Raw genomic sequence first — 20,137 nt, 5'->3', positions numbered from 1 at the left:
CAATGAGGAAGATGACATAGAAGAAGCAGTGCCAGAAAATAAATTGACATTTGTTCCAAAGATTCCAATTATTCAAGACTGCCTTTGGCTTCTTCTACAACATAGATGATTCTATAATATGGGCACTGAAACTAAAAGAAACTGTGGAAGGATTGGTACCTTAGAGACATGAAAAGCAAAAACATCAGAAATTATGGTGTATTTCTGTGAAGTTAGTAACTGAGTGTGCCCACCTCTGTTGTCTCCTCTTTAACCTCCCCTACCTGTTTCATCTCTACCGCCCCTGAGACAGCAAGACCAACCCCACTATTTCCTCCTCCACTTCAGCCTACTCAATGTGAAGATGACAAAGATGAAGACCTTTATGATGATCCACTTCCACTTAAAGAATAGTAAATATCGTTTTCTTAATATTTTCTCTAGCTTACTTTATTGTAGGAATATAGTATATAATACACATAACATACAAAACATTTGTTAACTGACTTTTTATGTTGCCAATATGCTACCGGACAACAGTAAGCTATTAGTACTTGAGTTTTGGAGATTCAGAAGTTAAACATGGGGCCAGGTGTGGTGGCTCACACCTGTAATCCCAGCACTTTGGGAGGCTGAGGTGGATGGAACGAGACCAGGAGTTTTGAGAGTAGCCTGGGCCACATGGTGAAACCTCGTCTCTACAAAAATTAGCCAGGTATGGTGGTGCACACTTGTAGTCCCAGCTACTTGGGTGGCTGAGGTGAGTCACGTGAACCTGGGGTGTCAAGGCTGCAGTGAGCCATGATTGTGCCACTGCACTCCAACCTGGGCAACAGAAGGAGACCCTGTCTCAAAAAAAGAAAAAAAAAATGGTATATGCAGATTTTTGACTGTGCAGCAGGGGTCCACACCCATAACCTCCCTTCAAGGATCAACTATAATTTGTCATGCCTGCATGGCTCATATGTACAGATTTGCTGCTGGAAGTTTATCATAAATAATGCTGAAAAAGAAAATCCTTATATATACATATTTTCTCATATCTCTGCTTCCAGTATATGATTCCTAGTTAGAAAAGAGAGACCTAACAAATCTAAGTGAAAGAGTGCCTGGGAGTTTTAGGTCACAATGACAGAATCTTTTCCTAACCCTCTCTCTCCATTTACTTTTTTTAAAGCAAGGGCATCTTTATTGATCGACATGTTTGTCGAAGTTTCATCATAGTTTCTGTCCATTAACTTCACTTACTGAATATGTGCTACCACATTTTGCTATTCCTTAAAAATTGAGATAGACTTTATATATAGTGAAATGCAGAGATTTCAGGTGTACGACTTGATAAGTTTTAATAAATATATACAGCCATGTAACTGCTGCCACCACCCCTCCCACCAGTTTGAAATACAGAACATTCTTCCACTTTGAATCACTGAGTGAGCATGCCTGAGGTTGAAATGCAGTCCCTCCTCTCAGGGCAGGACGTCCAGGCTGTGTTGCTCTGACCTGGAGGTTGCAGGGGTAGCAGACACATTAACTCTGGCTCTGATGGTCTTATTGCTATAAACCCCACCTGCCTAGTTTGTTTAGTTTGGAGTTACTGCCTCAGCGCCCTCCAACAAGGCTATGTCTGTCACATTTTCCCTTCCTTTCTTACTTTTAGATGCTGAGCTTTTTATACCACCAAAGATCAACAAAAGAACCCAGTGGAAGCTGAGCCTGCTAGACTGAGTGACCACAGTTAGAAGGGATCCAACAGAGAAGACCATTGCCACTAATTCCTGTTGTCCTACCATCCCTTGCTCTTTGAGGCCTGTCTGTTGAGAACCGGAAAGAGTAAAATGATAACTTACCTTAGCCTTGCCAAGAACTTCAGCAGACAACAAGCAATTCTATTTTATTTTGTGTATACATCTTAATCATTAGCAAGACATTAAGCTTTAACCATTATGGCATCATTTTGTGAGAATGATTGTTCTTTCACTTGGGCTGTTTTTGAGAGCATAATTATGGTAATCATGAGATTAATGTTTCATGGTTTCTACCTCAAAAGTGTGAAGACAAGTAAAATAATGTTTCTAAATTGTCTTACTTTATTGGAGGAGAAGATTACAATGGCTGTTAGTGCTACATTTGGTCAAGTGTAATCACTTAAATGGCTTCTTGTCACCTTAAACTAAAGCAGAATAAAAAGTATCCTTTGAAATTATAAGCCCTCCTTTGCTGACAGCTGTTATTTTGTAACATGTTACCAGGTCATGTGCTTTCAGTTATAATTGGGCTGAGCCTCCTATAATTACAATGTCTATGGGGACTGTTTTACTGCCTGTGTATTTTCTGCTAGAGAGTTAGCAATGTTAGAGCTGGAACAGATTAGAATTTCTAAACAGTGTCATGCACGTTTGGTATGAGTGATCAGTGTGCATTGTATGGCATGCATGGTTGTGAATTATTCTCTGTTCTCCAAATGCTGTTTCTTTAACTCAGATATTTTTGTTAGTGTCTAGGCCACTTCATTTATTTTTCTTTATGGTACTTTACTGACTTCTCTTTTACTCAATTCTCCACCCCACCCCCCACCAGAAAAAACTGTCTCAAAATGAGAATATTTTATTTTTATGGTGAGTCTAGAAAACGCCCACTTCATTCTAATTAAAAATTCTTCCATGTTTTAAATATCAGAACCAGACCTTCCTTACTGTATATCTTAGTCCGTTTGTGTCTCTAAACAACCAGCTTTCAAAGGAACTAATAGAGTGAAAACTCACTCATTACCATGAGGATGGAACCAAACCATTCACGTAGAATCTGCCCCCGTGACCAAAACACCTCCCACTGGGCCCCACTTCCAACATTGGTGATCACATGTCAACATGAGGTTTAGGGAAACAAATGCCCAAACCACAGCACTGTACATAAACAAACAGGAAATGCTGCTTTTGATCCTCAAAGAAGTGATATGGCCAAAATTGTAATTTAAGAAGCCTTTCCCAGTATAGCAAGGTGTCAACTATAGAATCAATCTAGGAGTATTCACTGTAAAATTCAACTTTTCTGTATGTTTAAACATTTTCACAAAATAATAGTTTTTAAAAAGAAGAGGAAGAAGATATACTTTGCTTTTGAAATCTACTTTTTGACTTATATGGATTTGCTGTAATTAAGTGCCCAATATTGAAAGGCTGCAAGTACTTTGTAGCCACTCTTTGGCATGGGTAAATAAGCATGGTAACTTATATTTGAATATATTATAGTGCTCTTGCTTTGGATAATTATAAAGGGACCCATGCTGATAGATTGGAAATAGAAGTAAATGTGTTCATTGATAATGGTGTGAATTTTCCTGGACATTCAGTTTCCTTAAATAATGTACTGAAGCAGCAAGAAATAATTTGTTTGAATGCAAATTAGTATCAATTACTGTTTCTGTCATCTGAGCAGGATTGAATTTTGTTCATTTTTAGAAGAAGCAGGCAGGAGGAGACCTTCCAAATTGAGGCAAAGCCAAGAAGAATTCATGGGGGCAAACTGAGTGTATGAGCAAAGGAGAGAACTCCTCTGAGTGTTGAATGCTTAATTTGGGGGCAAGATTCTGTCAAGTTTTAGCAAAGAGTACATAAATTTGGATTCTGTCCCAAAGCAAGTTCATGCCGCAGTAAGGTGAAACCTTCACTTTTCTTGGTTCCAATGAGTCAGATAGCTTTGCTCAGATGCTCTAAACTTCAAGAGGGAACTTGCAGAAGACTGTCTTCTTCAGTTCAAAGTGCATTTTAAATTTATGCTTTTTAAAAAACTGAGGCCGACTACAGTGGATCACACCTGTAATCCCAGCACTTTGGGAGGCTGAGGCAGGTGGATTACAAGGTCAGGAGTTTGAGACCAGCCTAGCCAACATGGTGAAATCCCATCTCTACTAAAAATACAAAAAAAATTAGCCAGGCGTGGTGGCGGGCACCTGTGATCCCAGCTACTTGGGAGGCTGAGGCAGGAGAATCACTTGAACCTGGGAAGGTAGAGGTCGCAGTGAGCCAAGATCATGCTACTGTACTCCAGTCTGGATGGGACAAGAACGAGACTCTGTCTCAAAAAAAAAAAAAAAAAAAAACTTAGGAGCAATTTTTATATGCCTTTATGGATGTAGCTTGGTGCAATTTCTTAGCCCTGCTGCATATTTTAAATTAAATTTAATTATATATGCATGTATATATACACATTTGAGAGATTTGTCATAGCAATAACTGAAGAGGGTGTTTTTAAAAATATGTAAAACTGATGATGCTTAGTAACCTAAGGTGACTGCAAATTTGAGAAGCAAAATTAGATTTGTTCTTCTTCTTGTGCTGGTTATTGTACTCCCATATTCTCTAGAAGCACCGCCTGGACAAGCCCTGGGGAGTCTTTGGCTGTTCTTTCTTGTTTGTCATATTTATTAGTAACTGGCTGCAAATAAATCTTAGGAGCTAGGTAGCTGTGCATATTCACGAGGCTGGAGATAAGGCAAGGCTAATTTGGTAACATTTGGCAGTGCTGAAGGCCTGCTTTGGATTCTCGTGCTTCTGTGTTCTCTGTGCTCCCTGGGCCCTTGCCTGTGCCTGCACTGGGCTGCTCCACCACTATTCCTATTGGCTCTAAAGTCCCCAGACCTTTAAGAACAACAGTTACTGGGTTGGTATAAAGGAAAGAACAAGGCTTTGGGCCATGTGTCCAACCCTTTTAGCAGTCTTGGACAAAGTCACTTAATCTCACTGAGCCTTGCTTTTCTTCCATCTTGTGTGTACCCATCAAGCTAAGCAGAGTTTCTCAATGGCACTGTTGTCATTTTGGTTCATGTCATTCTTTCTTTGGGTGTTAGGAGGTGCTTCCCTGCACATTGTAAGATGTTTAACGACTTCCCTGGTCTCTAACCCCTAGATGCCAGTAGTACACACTCCCACCCCTGTTATGACAGCCACAAATATCTTTAGATGTTATTAAATGTCCGCTACAGGCCAAAGTTGCCCCCACTTGAGAACTACTGTGCTAAGGTAACTTCCAAATACTTAGTAAAACTATCGCTTTTTTATGAAGAAATTCTCTTTTTCTACGAGGGCATACTTGGGAGGATCAAGTGAGAACATTCGTAAAGTGCTTTGAAAAAGACTGCACAATTGCTCAGCCTTCAATTGGTATTTTTTCATTTAAAAGTGAACATTGAGGCCTAGGAAGGCCTGGAGACGCCCATCCTCCAGAACCACCTCCCAGCTCTCCTCTTCATTAAGACCCTTGCCTCTTTAGGGATCTGTGACGTGGGGTTCATACATCCCGAAGGGATCGGTAGATAGAGCATATCTCTGTATGATAGGTTTTCTCTGTAATCATACACTTTATTTTACGCATTTAAAAACATTATTCTAAGAAGAGGTTTATGGGTTTACCACCCTGCCAAAGAGGTCCAAAGGTTAAGAACTAACCAGACGGCCGGGCGCAGTGGCTCAAGCCTGTAATCCCAGCACTTTGGGAGGCCGAGACGGGCGGCTCACGAGGTCAGGAGATCGAGACCATCCTGGCTAACACGGTGAAACCCCATCTCTACTAAAAAATACAAAAAACTAGCCAGGCGAGGTGGCGGGTGCCTGTAGTCCCAGGTACTTGGGAGGCTGAGGCAGGAGAATGGTGTAAACCCGGGAGGTGGAGCTTGCAGTGAGCTGAGATCCGGCCACTGCACTCCAGCCTGGGCGACAGAGCGAGACTCCGTCTCAAAAAAAATAAAAAATAAAAAATAACCAGACTTCAGCTTGCACATCAGTGAATGATCATGGGTTGACAGTAGAGCGGTTTGGGCAGAAACTGAGGTAAAGATGTCCCTCTCTCTCAGGTCAGTGTCCCCAACTCCTGATTCCTTGACAGTCCAGCATAAGGCTTAGTCATCGGTGCTGAACCATGGGAACCTCACATGCCCCTCTGTGGCTCTCTCGGCCGGTACCAGCCAGATACTCTTACTCACCAGACCTGGATCCAGGGTCAGGTACTTTAGGCCTTTCAAGGCTGTGTAGGCAAACCTGGAACCTGTGAGGGCGGCTCTGGAGGGCTTCTCCCTGGAGATGGTGGAGGTGCCAGCTCTCCTCTAAATGCCGAATGCGTGCCTTTGAGTGCCTGTGTGACTAAGGACTATAGTGAGAGACTTTTGGCCTTCTGCATAAGAGGCAGAAACTTAAAGATACTAGCTAGCTGTTGTGAGCACCTCCAGGAGTCTAGTATTGGTATTCAGATGTCTTTCACTGTTTTCCAAATCAGCTGTGTGAGGTAGGCATTCATACACAGTTTTGCAGGCAAACAGACTCAAGTCACACACCTAGGTGGTAGCAAAATAGTGTTTCAAACCACAGAGTCCAGAGCCCATGTTCCGTCTACTGTTTTATGCACCCACTAGTGTTCAGATTCTGAACTTTAAAGACAGGACAGAGAATGTACTGGGGGCTCTTTTGTAAAGAATCTCCAATTTAAAGTGCTCATATTACAAACTCCCCCTGCAGGAACACCATAGAGTTCGCTGGGCCCTGGAAGGGCTTCCCTGGCTACTGAGGGTCTCTGTATTTCTTTGGGCTCCCCAGTTGGGTTAGAATGACCCACATAGGGCAGCCTCCCACAGACCTATACCATCAGCCCCAAAACCAGCAGCCTCTCTCCTGGGCACATCCCAGACTCCAACTGTGTGTGTTTTAGGCTGATGGAGAATCCAGTCTGCTGGGAGATGGTCAGCTACTACTTGAAGTGTCTAGAGAATGACTGTAGCTTCAATCCCTAACCTCTCTGCTGATAGCCCAAGATCAATCTTACTTCGGTTTTTAAAAAGGGAAATCTGTATGGCACTTGTTCTCTGAAGAGTTGCCCTTTAAGGCACATACATATGCCTTGCTTGTAATATGCTAGGCTTCAGCAGCCAGTCGCCGTGATGGCTTAGTAAGAACTGGTATTGAGATACGTCTCAATAAATGACTGTTGGAACTAAAAGAAACTCCTGTTAAAGCAGGGCTCAGACAGCTTTGCCAGCTCTTTCCAGTCCGTCCAGGTTGCTGATGAAGTGTGAAATGGACACTGATACCTTGTGGGAGGTTGCACTGTGCATTTATGGAAAGGGAACTGCTTATATGCCCCAACAGCATTTACTCTCTAATCTTCATTGCACTCCCCCCTCCACGCAGAGTTTAATCATAAAGTAGTTCCTAAAGTGGGGAATGCACAAAATAAGGGGCAGCCTAATTTTAGAGCAAGTGAATGTTTAAGCAATCCACATACAATGCATGTCCTTTTTTGTTCATCCTCCCCCTACTCCTGCTTTTGTTTTAGGAAATGTATATTTTAAGGCAGATGCCGCATGTGTGAAGTTGTTCTCATGAAGTCAGGAAGTAGAGAAACACACTGAGGAGGGGCATATGAGGGGTGTTTAATGCTACAGGAATAAGCACTGGCTCCACCCCCTGTGTGTAGGAGTGCGCCCACCCCGCTGAGGGTATGCACTGCCAGTGCAGTGGCCATCCTCATCGCCATTCAGAAGCACCTTCTGTAGAGGAAGAAAGGCCCATGTTCCTCGTACTCAAAGCGGTGGACCCACAGTGGTTGGAAACCCTGAAGTGAGGCCAGGATGGAGCCACCGGTCCACACGGCACTGTCTCTCTCAGGCAGCACGTTTACCTGCGGGGTGTCATTGGGACACATGCTACTTAGCTCCTTCTGCAGACGGTTAGGGAAGCCACTGAGCATCGTGCTGCCCCCACACAGCAGGATGTTCCCCATGAGGTCCCGTTTGAGGGCGATGTCACACTTGTTAAGGCAGGACACAGTCTGGGTGTGGAGGCCCAGCTGCATGGACTTGATGAGAGACGGCTTGAAGAACATCTCTGAGCAGAGGAACCGTTCCTGGCACAGCTGAATCTCCTTCCCATCCGGCAGCACGTAGCGGATCGTATGCTCACTGAGAGGGACTTTCTTCTCCTCCGTGGGATCCAGGGCCACAAAGCAGCATTTCTTCTTGATGTCCTCCACGATGCCCATCTGGTCCTGGGTGAATTCGTTCCCTGCACTGTTCAGCAGGCCTAGCAGGTAGGCTGTCAGGTCAGAGCCTGCGTAGTCCAGCCTTCCGGTGATGCTGGGCAAAGGATAACCCTCGTAGATGGGGACCACGTAGGACACGCCATGGCCAACCTCCACCACCAGGCCGGAGGTCCTTCCATAGGCGTACATGGACAGGCGCGACTGGTAGGCGATGTGCATCGCAGGAGTGTTGAAGGCTTCAAACAGCATTTCAGCATATTTCTCTCTGTTGGTGTGTGGGCTCAGCGGTGGGTCTGAAACCAAGACCGCATGCTCCTCCGGGGCGATCTTCATCTCTTGTCGGAAGAGATATTCCCAGATATCCTGCACTGTATCCCAGTCCACGATGATGCCATGTCGCAGAGGGTTAACCAGCTTGAGATGAACGTTTGTGTTGTTGAGTTCCTGTCCCACAAATGTCTCCTTGCGATTATCCCCAGTCTTGGCGGTCTCCATGTAGGGCTTGCCCACCATTGTTGAGATCTTGTGGGTGGGTCTTGGCAGGCCGGCAAAGCCACATTTACAGTAGCCAGTGCCCAGGTCCACGACCACTGCTTTGGTCACCTCCTGCTTGGGCCTCTCCTTGGCTGCCTTTGATTCAGTAGGTTCTTGTGGCTCTGAACTCCTGCGGCGGACCCACACGGCCCGCTTTGCCGGACCATCCCTTAAAGAGGCAGTCTGGAGGGCCTGTGTCTGCAGGGGGGCCTGGTTACCCACCTTCTTGGCAGGCCCATCCCCCATGATTGCTGCCGGTGGAGCCCACATGTTGTCAAGAGCCGCACCACTCTTAGAAAGTTCTCAGTCCCACTGGATTCAAGGCCTGAAAGGCCTACATCAGAGGATACCCTGAGAATTTTCCCAACAATGACATCACTAATTATGATGTAATCTGGTGACCTGGGCTTTCTAGATGTTGCAAACGCTTATCCTGTGTTAGGGTACATTTGGGATATTGTTTTTGAAATGGCTCCCCTTTTCCTAAATTTTGTAACAAGACTGATTTATTCAATTAATTAATATTTCTTGAGTGTCTGCTATATACAAGGCGGCTGGGAATTCGGTGGTGAAAAAAAAAAAAACAGACAAAATCCCTTATTCTAGTTGGTGGGCGGTGGGGGTGACAGACAATAACCAAAATGAGCATTAAGAGCAAAAGCAGGGTGGCAGTGCTAGTGTGGCTTTGGCAGAGCTTCCTGAGAGGGTGACGTTTGAATGAAGACCTGCAGGAAGTGAGGGAGAGAGCCACGTGTTTGTCAGGGGAACAGCAGGTGCGGGGGACTGGAGGCAGATATGTGAAGAGTTGGATCAGGGGTCAGCAGGCTGCAGTCCAGTCCGGTCCCCAGCTTGTTGGATTGGAATACAGCCGTGCTCATTCATGTTTGTATCGTCCATGGCTGCCTTTGCAGTACAGCAGTAGAGCTGAGTCATGGCTTTGAAGACTGTATTGCCCAAAAAGCTGAATGAAAGTAAGTATTGACTGGCCCTTAAAAAGTTTGCTGACCTCTTGAGTTAGAGGAGGAGCAGGAAGACAAATGTGGCTGGCATGAAAGGAGTAAGGAAAATTAGATGAGATGGGGTGGGGGAAGGTGAGCAGCTCACGGTAGGCCTCATAGGCCAATGCGAGGATCATGGATAAGGTCAGAAAGCACTAGAGGATTTGATGCAGAGCACCGACACCATCTGATTTAGATGTTAGCGGGATCCTTTGCTGCTATGGTGACTATGTCAAGGGCACTAAGGGTGACACTTAGAACAACCTTAAGAGGAATTATTTTTGGATATACATTTGTACACTTACTGTGCCTTCATCAGGGTCATTGGCTAGGCAGTGAAATTAGACCCTAAAAATTCCCTCTGACAACACTGAGGCTTGTAGGTGCGTAGCTCATCCAAGGATATCCAGCCAGGAGTAGCCAAGCTCTCCTGACTGTGGCTTCCTCCCCAGGATGTGCTGGGACACAGCTTGATGGGACCTAGTATGCATCTCTCAGGCTGCTTGGCCACCATCTTGCATGCCATTTCTGAAGCTGGACACATTGGTGTGGATGCCTGCCACACTCAGGGCAGAATCCAGCCTTATGTGATGCTACACCTTGAACCTGATCCCAGCCCTTCATAAAAGAGGCAGTCACCACAATAATGGGCTTTCTCCTTTAGAGAGGCTATAGGTCCTTCTTTCAGTTCCTTTGGGCTATGAGAGAAGAAAAGGACCAAGTCCAGTCTCATGAGGTTTGTGACTATCTGATGGGGGCAGCAAGGTGTCATCCCAAGGACGAATCTCAGTTTCTTGCTTCATTGGTTAGTGGGTGAGATATTGGCATGGGATTTTGAAGGCAAAATAGGAAAGTACTTTCGATACCTGGCTGCCTGAAAAACAGTTTAATTGCCTCTGCTGTTCAGGGATTTGCATGGACAACTCAGATTGTTTGACTTTATTTCAAAAGTGCTGTATATGGTAACCAAAGGCATATGTAATTTAAAACCCTCCATTTTTTTTCTCCCCAAACCCTACTTGAATTTTGAGAAATCTATAGCTGCTTGGTACCTTTTGACTAACCTGGACTCCTAGAAGAGCCTATATTAGCTTCCTGTTTCTGCTGTAACAAATTACCGTGGATGTAGTGGCTTAAAGCAACTCACAGTTACTATCTTACTGTTTTGGAGGTCAGAAGTTCATAATTCTTCTTAGTAGACTACAATTAAGGTTCTTTTAGGGCTGTATTCCTTCTGGAGGTGTAGGAGACAATACTTCCTCTTCCCTTCTCCAGCTCCTAGAGGCCACCTGTGTTCCTTGGCTCATGTCCCTTCCTCCATCTTAAAAGACTGAGAGTCTCAGACTACAGCTATCATTGTCACATCTGTTTCTCTGCCCTTGGCCCTCCTGTATCCCCCATATAAGGACCCTTGTGATTACATTGGCCCCACCCAGGCCATCCAGGATACTCTCCCCATCTCAAATTCCTTCATTTAATCCCATCCACAGAATCCCTTTTGGCATGAAAGTTAATACACTCACAGGTCCCAGGGATTAAGATGTGGACACCTTTGGAGGACCCTTTCACCTGTCCTGTGCCTCCCTCTTCACTAATACACTCCAAGCCTGACATGCTCTGACTCATTTGCTCTACCTGGGCTGCCTAGGCTTGCCCATCTATCATCTGTCATTGCCCTTTCTGCATTTGTGTGTGGAAGAGGTGATGCCTTAGCATAAGGCAGTTATTCTATCTAGTCTGTAAGGTCCTTGAACATAGGGATTCCCCTCACATTCTCTGAGCAAAAGCCAACGAAACACTTGCCCTCCTTTTCTTCACCTCTCAGTTTCACCTGTTGGGTACTCCTAATCAAAACCCTGGTTCCCCTAAGCTTCCTGTTACCCTCTGTGCCTCTTCTCTCCCTCTGTGGATCAGCACACGGTTAGCGGTAATGATGGAAGAATGCAGAGACTGTTGACACCGTGCCCCAAACCTCCACTGCCTAGCACACAACCCCCCACAACTGTCATCAGCTCAGGTCTGTGTGGGCTCCCTGGGGTCCCTAGTGAGGTCCCTCTAGGGAGAGGCACCCTATATTGCTCAAAATATGTTGGGCCACATTTTCTAATGGGATCACACCTACTTTTAGTCCTCTGGCTCAAGATCAAAAAAACCATGGGATGACCCCTTTTTGAAAGCAACCCTGGGGTCAACCTTTTTTTTTTTTTTTTTGAGACAGAGTCTCGCTCTGTTGCCCAAGCTGGAGTGCAGTGACGGGGTCTTTGCTCATTGCAGGCTCTGCCCCCTGGGTTCATGCCATTCTCCTGCCTCAGCCTCCCGAGTAGCTGGGACTACAGGCGCCCGCCACCACGCCTGGCTAATTTTTTATATTTTTAGTAGAGACGGGGTTTCACCGTGTTAGCCAGGATGATCTCGATCTCCTGACCTTGTGATCTGCCTACCTCGGCCTCCCAAAGTGCTGGGATTACAGGTGTGAGCCACCACACCTGGCCAACCCTGGGGTTCTCTTCTATAGTGGAGGGAGAGAACATGGAAAGGTGAGATTAAAGAACACACTTCTCCCTGAGGTGCATCCTGGCTCCTGGCTTCAGTTTTTGAGACACTACCCACCCTTGACCTTTGGAGGAGAGGTGAGCCAGGCCCCTGGAAGTTTAGCAGCTATGGGAGGGAAAAAAAGAAAATCTGGCATGGCGTTTCTTCTCATGAATCACCTGTAGTTTTTCTTAAAAATTATTGGAGCCCACCACAGCCTTTCCAACTCTTGAATATGCTGGAAAACCCTGAGTCAGGAGCTCCCAACAAAGAAGATCCTTGCCAAACAGGCACTTTGAGCTGCTTTCTCACAGCTCAGACCCCAGTGTAGACACTCAGGTCCCAAGACTGTGCCCATTTCTCTGAAGTGGAAGGGAGAGGAGCTGTCTTCAGGGGGAGATGTGCTACTGAGCAGGCAAATCTGGATCCGGATGCTTCCCCTTCCACGTGCTCCAGCCCAGTGTCCCACAGCCTAGTGGCCTTTGGGCACCTCTAAGGCAGCATGCCCCAGATGGAGCTCATTCTCTCCCTGCACATGCCTTCCCTTCCTCCCCCTGCATTCCGTGTGTGTGTGTGTGGTACCACCATCCACTTAGCAGCTCAAGGCAGAAACCTGGAGGCCATGGATACGGGTCAAATTGGCGAGGGGACATAGCAATATGGTAATCACATTCAAACAACATTTCAAGTAGTTTACACAAAGTCATACAGATTATAAATAATAAATCTGTGTTTGAACCCAGGTCTTTGGATTCCAGTTCCTTGGTCTTCCCTCTGCTCTGTACTGCCTTTCCGTAAGGAATGGATAAAAAGTAGTCTCTGGCAGTCCATGGGCACTGCCTTTAACTAGCTTAAGAGTTGTCGAGGAAGAATTTGCTTGCCCTGTAGAACTTCAAGAGTAGACGCAAGACCAATTAATGGCTTCAGAGAAGTACGCATGCCAATCCAGTGTGACAAAACGTTTATCACTCATGGCTGGCCAAAATGGGGTGAGCTGTCCATGTCAGACTACTGGATGGGATGTTCTAGAGGGAACTGAAGGGTCCAATCCTCAGCTTCTGTGATTTCATGATCCCACCACAGGGCATTTCTGGGTCATAATGTTCATAATTGTAACCTTAGAAAGTTGTTACCCAAATGATATAGTTGAATGCTGCCATGTTCCAAGAAACAATTCAGCAGGCTGGGTGTGGTGGTTCACACCTGTAATCCCAGCACTTTGGGAGGCCGAGGCTGGTGGATCATGAGATCAGGAGTTCAATACCAGCCTGGCCAACATGGTGAAACCCCGTCTGTACTAAAAATACAAAAATTAGCCAGGCATGGTGGCAGGCGCCTGTAATCCCAGCTACTCGGGAGGCTGAGGCAGGAGAATCGCTTGAAACTGGAAGGTGGAGGTTGCAGTGAGCCGAGATTGCATCACTGCGCCCCAGCCTGGGCGAAAGAGCGAAACTCCGTCTCAAAAACAAACAAACAAAAATTCAGCAAACAAAAATCCCCACACGTTCCTCATTAATGCATTCTTACACTCTCCATGGCAGTATTTCTTAACTCTTTTTCTCCCATGCATGTTGCCTAATCAATTCCTCGGGCACCTCTGCTTGTCTTAATTCTCCCAGAAAACTTCGTCAGGCCCGGTTGCTGCTTTTCCCCTTTTTTTCTTGACTCTTCACCACCAAAGCCCTAATCTGCCTTTTTGATTTTGTAGTGGGAAGGGGCAGCTTAAGTTGCAGGTCCCTTTGGCACTCTAGTGAATTGGTCCTTTCTGGATGACAAGCCATCTTTCTTTGCTTGGGTACAGGTAAGGGATTCATCCTTCCCTCTGCCTCACATCCCACATCACAGGAGCCCATGAGGGAAGGCCTCAAATGCCAGAGTAAGAGCTTGGATTAAAGTGAGGGATGGTTGGGGAAACAACAGATTGGATTCTGTTCTACTTTCTAAATTTCTCTAGAACCAGGCTCTTCCTCGCTTCCACACTCTCACAGCCCTAGGTCAGGCCACCTTCAAGTCTCATCGGAATTTCTCCAATGGCCTCATTTTAGGTCTCAGCTTCTAGTCTTTCCCCTCCCATCCATTCTCTACATTACAGCCAAATGCCGATCTTTCTAACATCTTTCTTTTTCTTTTTTTCTTTTTTTGAGACGGAGTCTTGCTCTGTCTCCCAGGCTGGAGTGCAGTGTTGTGATCTCAGCTCACTGCAACCTCTGCCTCCTGGGTTCAAGCAATTCTCTGCCTCAGCCTCCCAAGTAGCTGGGATTACAGGTACCTGCCACCAGGCCTGGCTAATTTTTGTGTTTTTAGTAGAGACGGGGTTTCACCATCTTGGCCAGGCTGGTCTTGAACTCCTGACCTTGTGATCCACCCACCTCGGCCTCCCAAAGTGCTGATAGGATTACAGGCATGAGCCACTGCGCCTGGCCCTTTCTAACATTTTTCCTAGAGGGCAAATCTGATCATTCCCCTGCTTAAAGTCTTCATAGATTTCCTGGCTCTCCTCAAGTTAGTCTAAACGTACTCCTGGCATTTGATGCCCTCTCTACTTGGCTCTGTGACTTCTCTAGCTTCATCTGTTTTTCCAAACACTTTCACTGCGGGAAGTTCTTCACTGTGCCTCCATCTGAGCCTTTGCTCAAGCTGTGCTCTCTGCCTGGGATGTCTTCCCCTCCTTTTAACTACTTGACAAATACCTACACCTCTTCCAGGATTCAACTTAAGCATCACCTCCTCTCCAGAGCACCTTCTGACTGCCGGTCTCAAATGAGTTCTCCAAGTAGACTTCTTCCTGCAAACCCATCGGCACCCATTCCATTTTCTTGTCTAGACTGGGCACTGCTGGTGGCCTGGGTTTTCATCATCTACCACTGGCAGGCTGCACTGGGCGGGACCTACCACATACTCCAGTAAATGTTGAAAGAAGGGAGGAAAGAACTCTTGGGGCCATCAGCGGGGCCTGGTGCATTGGAGTTTGATGAATTTGGGTTAAGGTACAAACACCCCAAGTGCTGTTGCTCTTGGGCAAGTCCTTAGAATTCTGAGCCTCATTTCCTCAGCCCTGCCTACCTGCAGAACAACACAAGTGAAGTACCTAGTGCAGTGCCCGCCTTACTGGAGGGGCTCAAATATTTAGGCCCTCTCCACCAAGACGCAGAAGAGGAAAGGTGTCTAATAGTGAGCAGGTTAGGCATGGAAATGCAAGGGGGTTGAGCAGAAACCTCTGAGACCCCAGTGTGCTTGGATTTCTAAAACTCCCGACACGTGCTCTGTCCTGGAGCAAACTTGAGTTACAGAGATGGGGGTGACACACCAAGAGTCGGCCAAAGCCAAGCCCTCCCCCGCTGCCTGAATGGACCAGCCCTGAGTGACATCACAATCCCAAGTGGTTGCCATGGCACTACTGGGGGTGGGTGTCTCATTTCTCCCCAGGGAGCTCTAGGCTGTGGATGTGAGAAGGGGAGTGAGAGAGGCAGATGGAGACAAGGAACAGCCCTATGGCCCTGGGCACGGCTCAGGGTGACCCTCGAGAGGCAGGAACACGGCCAGGCTCTGACGCCGGCCTCCGGGACACAGGTGCGGCCACTCAGCTCAAGATGAAGCCCAGGAAGGTGCGCAAGATCAAGGCGGTTGTCATCGACCTGGGCTCCCAGTACTGCAAGTGCGGCTACGCGGGAGAGCCGAGGCCCACCTACTTCATCTCCTCCACCGTAGGAAAACGCTGCCCCGAGGCGGCCGACGCTGGCGACACCCGCAAGGGGACCCTGGTGGGCCATGAGCTGCTCAACACGGAGACACCTCTCAAGCTGGTGAACCCGCTGAAGCACGGCGTCGTGGTGGACTGGGACTGTGTGCAGGACATCTGGGAGTACATCTTCCGCACGGCCATGAACATCCTCCCCGAGGAGCACGCTGTGCTGGTCTCCGACCCTCCGCTCAGCCCCAGCAGCAACCGGGAGAAGTACGCAGAACTCATGTTCGAGACCTTCGGCATCCCCGCTATGCACGTGACGTCCCAGTCGTTGCTGTCCATCTACTCGTACGGCAAGACCTCGGGGCTGGTGGTGGAGAGCGGGCACGGCGTCTCGCACGTGGTGCCCATCTCCGAGGGCGACGTGCTGCCGGGCCTGACCAGCCGCGCCGACTATGCTGGGGGTGACCTCACCAACTACCTGATGCAGCTGCTCAACGAGGCGGGCCACGCATTCACGGACGACCACCTGCACATCATAGAGCACATCAAGAAGAAGTGCTGCTATGCGGCCTTCCTGCCCGAGGAGGAGCTCAGCCTGGCCCCCGAGGAGCTGCGCGTGGACTACGAGCTCCCGGACGGCAAGCTCATCACCATTGGCCAGGAGCGCTTCCGCTGCTCTGAGATGCTCTTCCAGCCCTCCCTGGCGGGCAGCACCCAGCCGGGCCTCCCGGAGCTCACGGCTGCCTGCCTGGGCCGCTGCCAGGACACGGGCTTCAAGGAGGAGATGGCCGCCAACGTGCTGCTGTGTGGCGGCTGCACCATGCTGGATGGTTTCCCCGAGCGCTTCCAGAGGGAGCTGAGCCTCCTCTGCCCCGGGGACAGCCCTGCGGTGGCTGCAGCTCCTGAGAGAAAGACCTCCGTGTGGACCGGCGGCTCCATCCTGGCCTCCCTGCAGGCCTTCCAACAGCTCTGGGTCAGCAAGGAAGAGTTTCAGGAGCGGGGCAGCATGGCCATCTACAGCAAGTGCTGAGCCTCGGCATCTCCACAGACAAGGCCCCCAGCACAGCTGGCCACAGGCCACTCTATACACATTTACAGAATTTCACATAAAGCTTTACTCTGAAATGACTCTTGTCTAGTCTGGGTTTCTTGCTTCAATCTGATAGCAGAGGGCTGGGGGGAGTCGGCCTTAGAAGTGGCAGCACCTTTTGCACTGGAGGTGTGGGCTGTAAGGAAGGGGCTACCATACTGGTTCCACCCCCTCTGCCTGCCTCATGATGGTGACATCATCTCAGGGCCTAGAAAGTGGCCTCCTGTTTTATTAGCACCTCCAGGTTCAAAACCTGATCCAACAGACATTCCTTATCGCTCGCTCAACTAAGGGGGTTGGCTCTGATGAAGGGACTAGCTTGGGTCACCTAGCAGTAGGTTGGAGGAGACGCACAGCTGGGTGTCCGACTCCAGTCTCTTGTTTCTGCTGCTCACAAGTACTCCCAACCTTAACACTGCTTGATCACTCCAGGTTCCCTAACCTCCCTCTAGTGCCTGCCACCCTCAATGTGGGAGCCTAAGGCTGTGCCAGTGCGTCTCCTGAGTGTGAAGCGCCATTTCTACCCATGTGTGGGTGTACCCCTTTCAACCGCAACCAAAATTGGAGCTATTTTCCCAGAGTTACAAAGCAGAGCTGCTGATCGCAGAGGATGTCAGATGAACCAGAAGGTCCTTTAGAAATCGAGTCCTCTCCCTGCTATAGAAATGGGGAAACTGGGCTGGGTGTGGTGGCTCACACCTGTAATCCCAGCACTCTGGGGAGCCAAAGGCAGGTGGATCACCTAAGGTCAGGCGTTCAAGACCAGCCTGGCTAACACGATGAAACCCTGTCTCTACTAAAAATAGAAAAATCAGCTGGGCATGGTGGTGGGTACCTGTAATCCCAGCTTCCCCAGGAGGCTGAGGCGGGAGAATCACTTGACCCCAGGAGGAGGAGGAACTGAGATCACGTCATTGCACTGCAGCCTGAGTGACAGAGCAAGACTCCATGTCCAAAAAGAAAAAAACAAAGAGATGGGGAAACTGAGGACCAGAGAGGAGAGGGCCAGCCTAATGCCAGTGGTCGAGCCCAGGTCTCCTGATCCACATCAAGATTATTCCCAGAAGGGTGAACATGGTTCTTAATGGTTAGTCAGCAACCCAAAGCACTTACCATGCATCTACTGTGGGCCAGGCCCACTGCTGGGGACTGAGAAATGACCAGAACAGTCTCTACCCTTGACAATCACACACAGCTAATGGACCACATTGATAGGGAGGGAAGGTCTGAGCTAAGTGTTCATGGTGGCGAGAAGGTAGTGGTGATGCATTGGAATGCTGTAAATGGAGAAGTTGCTGGGCATGGTGGCCACTTACTGGCTTTGGGGCTGAGGGAGAGGCTGTGGAGGCTTGTGAGATTTCAGCTGGTGACTAACTGCCTACTTAGAAGAGTGGGTTCCTGCTCCCTTCCCTACCCTCACCTTCCAATGGAGTTCATGACCCAGTTGGTGCCATCTATGGGATCAGACATCCATGAGCTGCATAGTCTGGGATGGGCTGAGACTTAAATATCGCTGAGTCATCTCTTACCTTAAGCAAAGGGTCCTGATTTGGGGTAGCCCATGAGGCTGCCTCTGTCCTGGACCCAGTGCTGGGGGCTGCAGACTTGGGCAAGAACCAGACACAGTCATTATCACTTAAGGCCCTGCTCTTTAGTCCTTCCCCATTGTCCAGAATTGGGCATCTAGCCTGGAGTTTGAATCCCCTGGTCAAGCAGGGCCTTGGCAGCAGGCATGGAACCTGGGCTCTTTCCTGTAGAGGGATGTTGCTGACTGGAAGCCTGGAGGCTGAAGGTGGCCAATAGACTTTTTGTTTGGCCATCACAGTGTACAGGTGTTTTCTTCACTTGATCTTAGCCAAAAGGCCGAGAAGCGATGTACAGGTGTTTTCTTAAATGTGAATTTTTTTCCGTGGGGCTGCATTTTCCAGGTTGCCAACGTCCCTGCCACACTGATGTCTTCATATATACTTGTGGCTTCAACACAACTTCTTCCTTAGCATTAGTTTCTGTTGCTTGCAACCCAAGTGATCGTAAAAAGCCTGATGAAATACAGAGAGGGAAGCTGAGGCTTATAGAGGGAAAGTGATGTACCCCAAATCACACAAGCAGTAAGTGCTACATGTGAACCCCACTCCCACACATCCTCAGCACCTTCTCCTGCCTCTAGTCACAGCTTCAGTCCCTTCACCACCTGGTCATCTCCTTGAAAGCATCCCTCATGTGGCAGGGGTTGTAAAAACAGTAAGTAAATTGCTAGATCCCTGACATGAACTTATTTGAGCTAACCAGAGGATTCAGCAGGAGATTTATTTTTGGTGGAAAAACACGGGTCAGTGACTTCTAGCTTAAGATGACCCCCTGACCCGGTGTGTTTGTCTCCCCTCCCTTCTCAGATTCCATGGAGTCATAGTAGAGAATATAAATGCATAAGCTCAGTGCAAATGAAGAGGATGGTAGGGGAACTACAAGGACTAGAGATTTCTACCTGATTCTGGAAGAAAGAGAGTGGAGGTGGGAACCAAGGAAAGAAGCAAGGGTAGGAATTTCCTGTCCTGCAGAATGGGCAGGAATTTGCAACTTGGAAATGCCAGGCAGCAAAGACATGGGAGTGTAGTGTGGGAGAGTGGGAATGGGCTGAGGAGGGGTGGTGTCCGTGGTCGCTGTCTGAAGAATTGAGGCTTTCCATGTTCACAGAGAGAGGGGTGAGCACACTGACCACCTCTACAGGTATGTTTCTTAAGAAGAAAGAAGTTGAATTCTCTCTCTAAAAAGGTGCTGGTATAGGAAAAGGAGGAGGGAAGCTTATGAAGAACACACCAGGAGCCCCACCTCCACCCGCTTGTCCCTTCTCCAGACCAGGAATCACACTTGGAACTAGCTCATATTCCCGAGGTAGAATATTTGATGCCTCCAACTTTCCTCTTATCCCTTTCCATAACTCCTGGTTTCTGCATGGGCATTGGATGTGACCCAGCACTGACTTCCCTTCCAGCACCAGGGCAGAGCATGTGATTTAGGCTCAGCCAATCAGAACATCCATCTCTTAGGCCATAATGATTGGTTCTGGGTGAACATGCGACCTCAGTAGAGTGAGTCCTGGAGAGTGAATCCTATGCTTTTTGCTTGGAAGCTTGATGTGAAGTTGAAGGGTGTATCCTAGCACTGCTGTGGCATTTGTTACTAGGAAAGAAGCCAGCTTGGAGCTGACCCACCAAGGATTGTGGAGCTCAGAGAAACAAGGCTGGTGCCCTGGGGACAAAGTGAACCTCGGAACCAAACCATGCCTAG

General features: G+C 48.0%; 3 protein-coding genes across 6 annotated transcripts in view; 2 read left to right on the top strand and 1 right to left on the bottom strand.

Moving 5' to 3' along the window:
- The window catches only part of ELP1 (elongator complex protein 1), a 67,412-nt gene extending 65,224 nt beyond the window's left edge, over positions 1-2,188 (top strand). For all 4 annotated transcript variants that reach the window (XM_010365596.2, XM_010365597.2, XM_030919412.1 and 1 more), the window contains one exon: positions 1,640-2,188. In XM_010365596.2, coding sequence (XP_010363898.1) covers positions 1,640-1,707 — 68 coding nt within the window. In that variant the 3' untranslated portion in view covers positions 1,708-2,188. The remainder of the gene's footprint in view (positions 1-1,639) is intronic.
- A 5,193-nt stretch (positions 2,189-7,381) lies between these two features.
- Positions 7,382-8,862, bottom strand: ACTL7A (actin like 7A). The gene has a single exon (XM_010365599.2). It carries the CDS (start codon positions 8,809-8,811, stop codon positions 7,504-7,506), a length of 1,308 nt encoding a protein of 435 aa, XP_010363901.1. The 5' UTR covers positions 8,812-8,862; the 3' UTR covers positions 7,382-7,503.
- Positions 8,863-14,484: 5,622 nt separating this feature from the next.
- On the top strand, positions 14,485-16,886 carry ACTL7B (actin like 7B). Its single transcript, XM_010365600.2, has one exon. The coding sequence runs from the start codon at positions 15,542-15,544 to the stop codon at positions 16,787-16,789; it is 1,248 nt and encodes a 415-aa protein (XP_010363902.2). The 5' UTR covers positions 14,485-15,541; the 3' UTR covers positions 16,790-16,886.
- Positions 16,887-20,137: the final 3,251 nt, after the last annotated feature.

This window comes from Rhinopithecus roxellana, chromosome 16 (assembly GCF_007565055.1).
Source record: "Rhinopithecus roxellana isolate Shanxi Qingling chromosome 16, ASM756505v1, whole genome shotgun sequence".
In the NCBI taxonomy this organism is placed as follows: Eukaryota; Metazoa; Chordata; class Mammalia; order Primates; family Cercopithecidae; genus Rhinopithecus; species Rhinopithecus roxellana.
This window is presented reverse-complemented; position numbering and strand designations above follow the sequence as displayed.

Bases quoted from the DNA above. Each gene is read 5' to 3' on its own strand.
- ACTL7A (XM_010365599.2), bottom strand. From the start codon at position 8,811: ATGTGGGCTCCACCGGCAGCAATCATGGGGGATGGGCCTGCCAAGAAG.
- ACTL7B (XM_010365600.2), top strand. From the start codon at position 15,542: ATGGAGACAAGGAACAGCCCTATGGCCCTGGGCACGGCTCAGGGTGAC.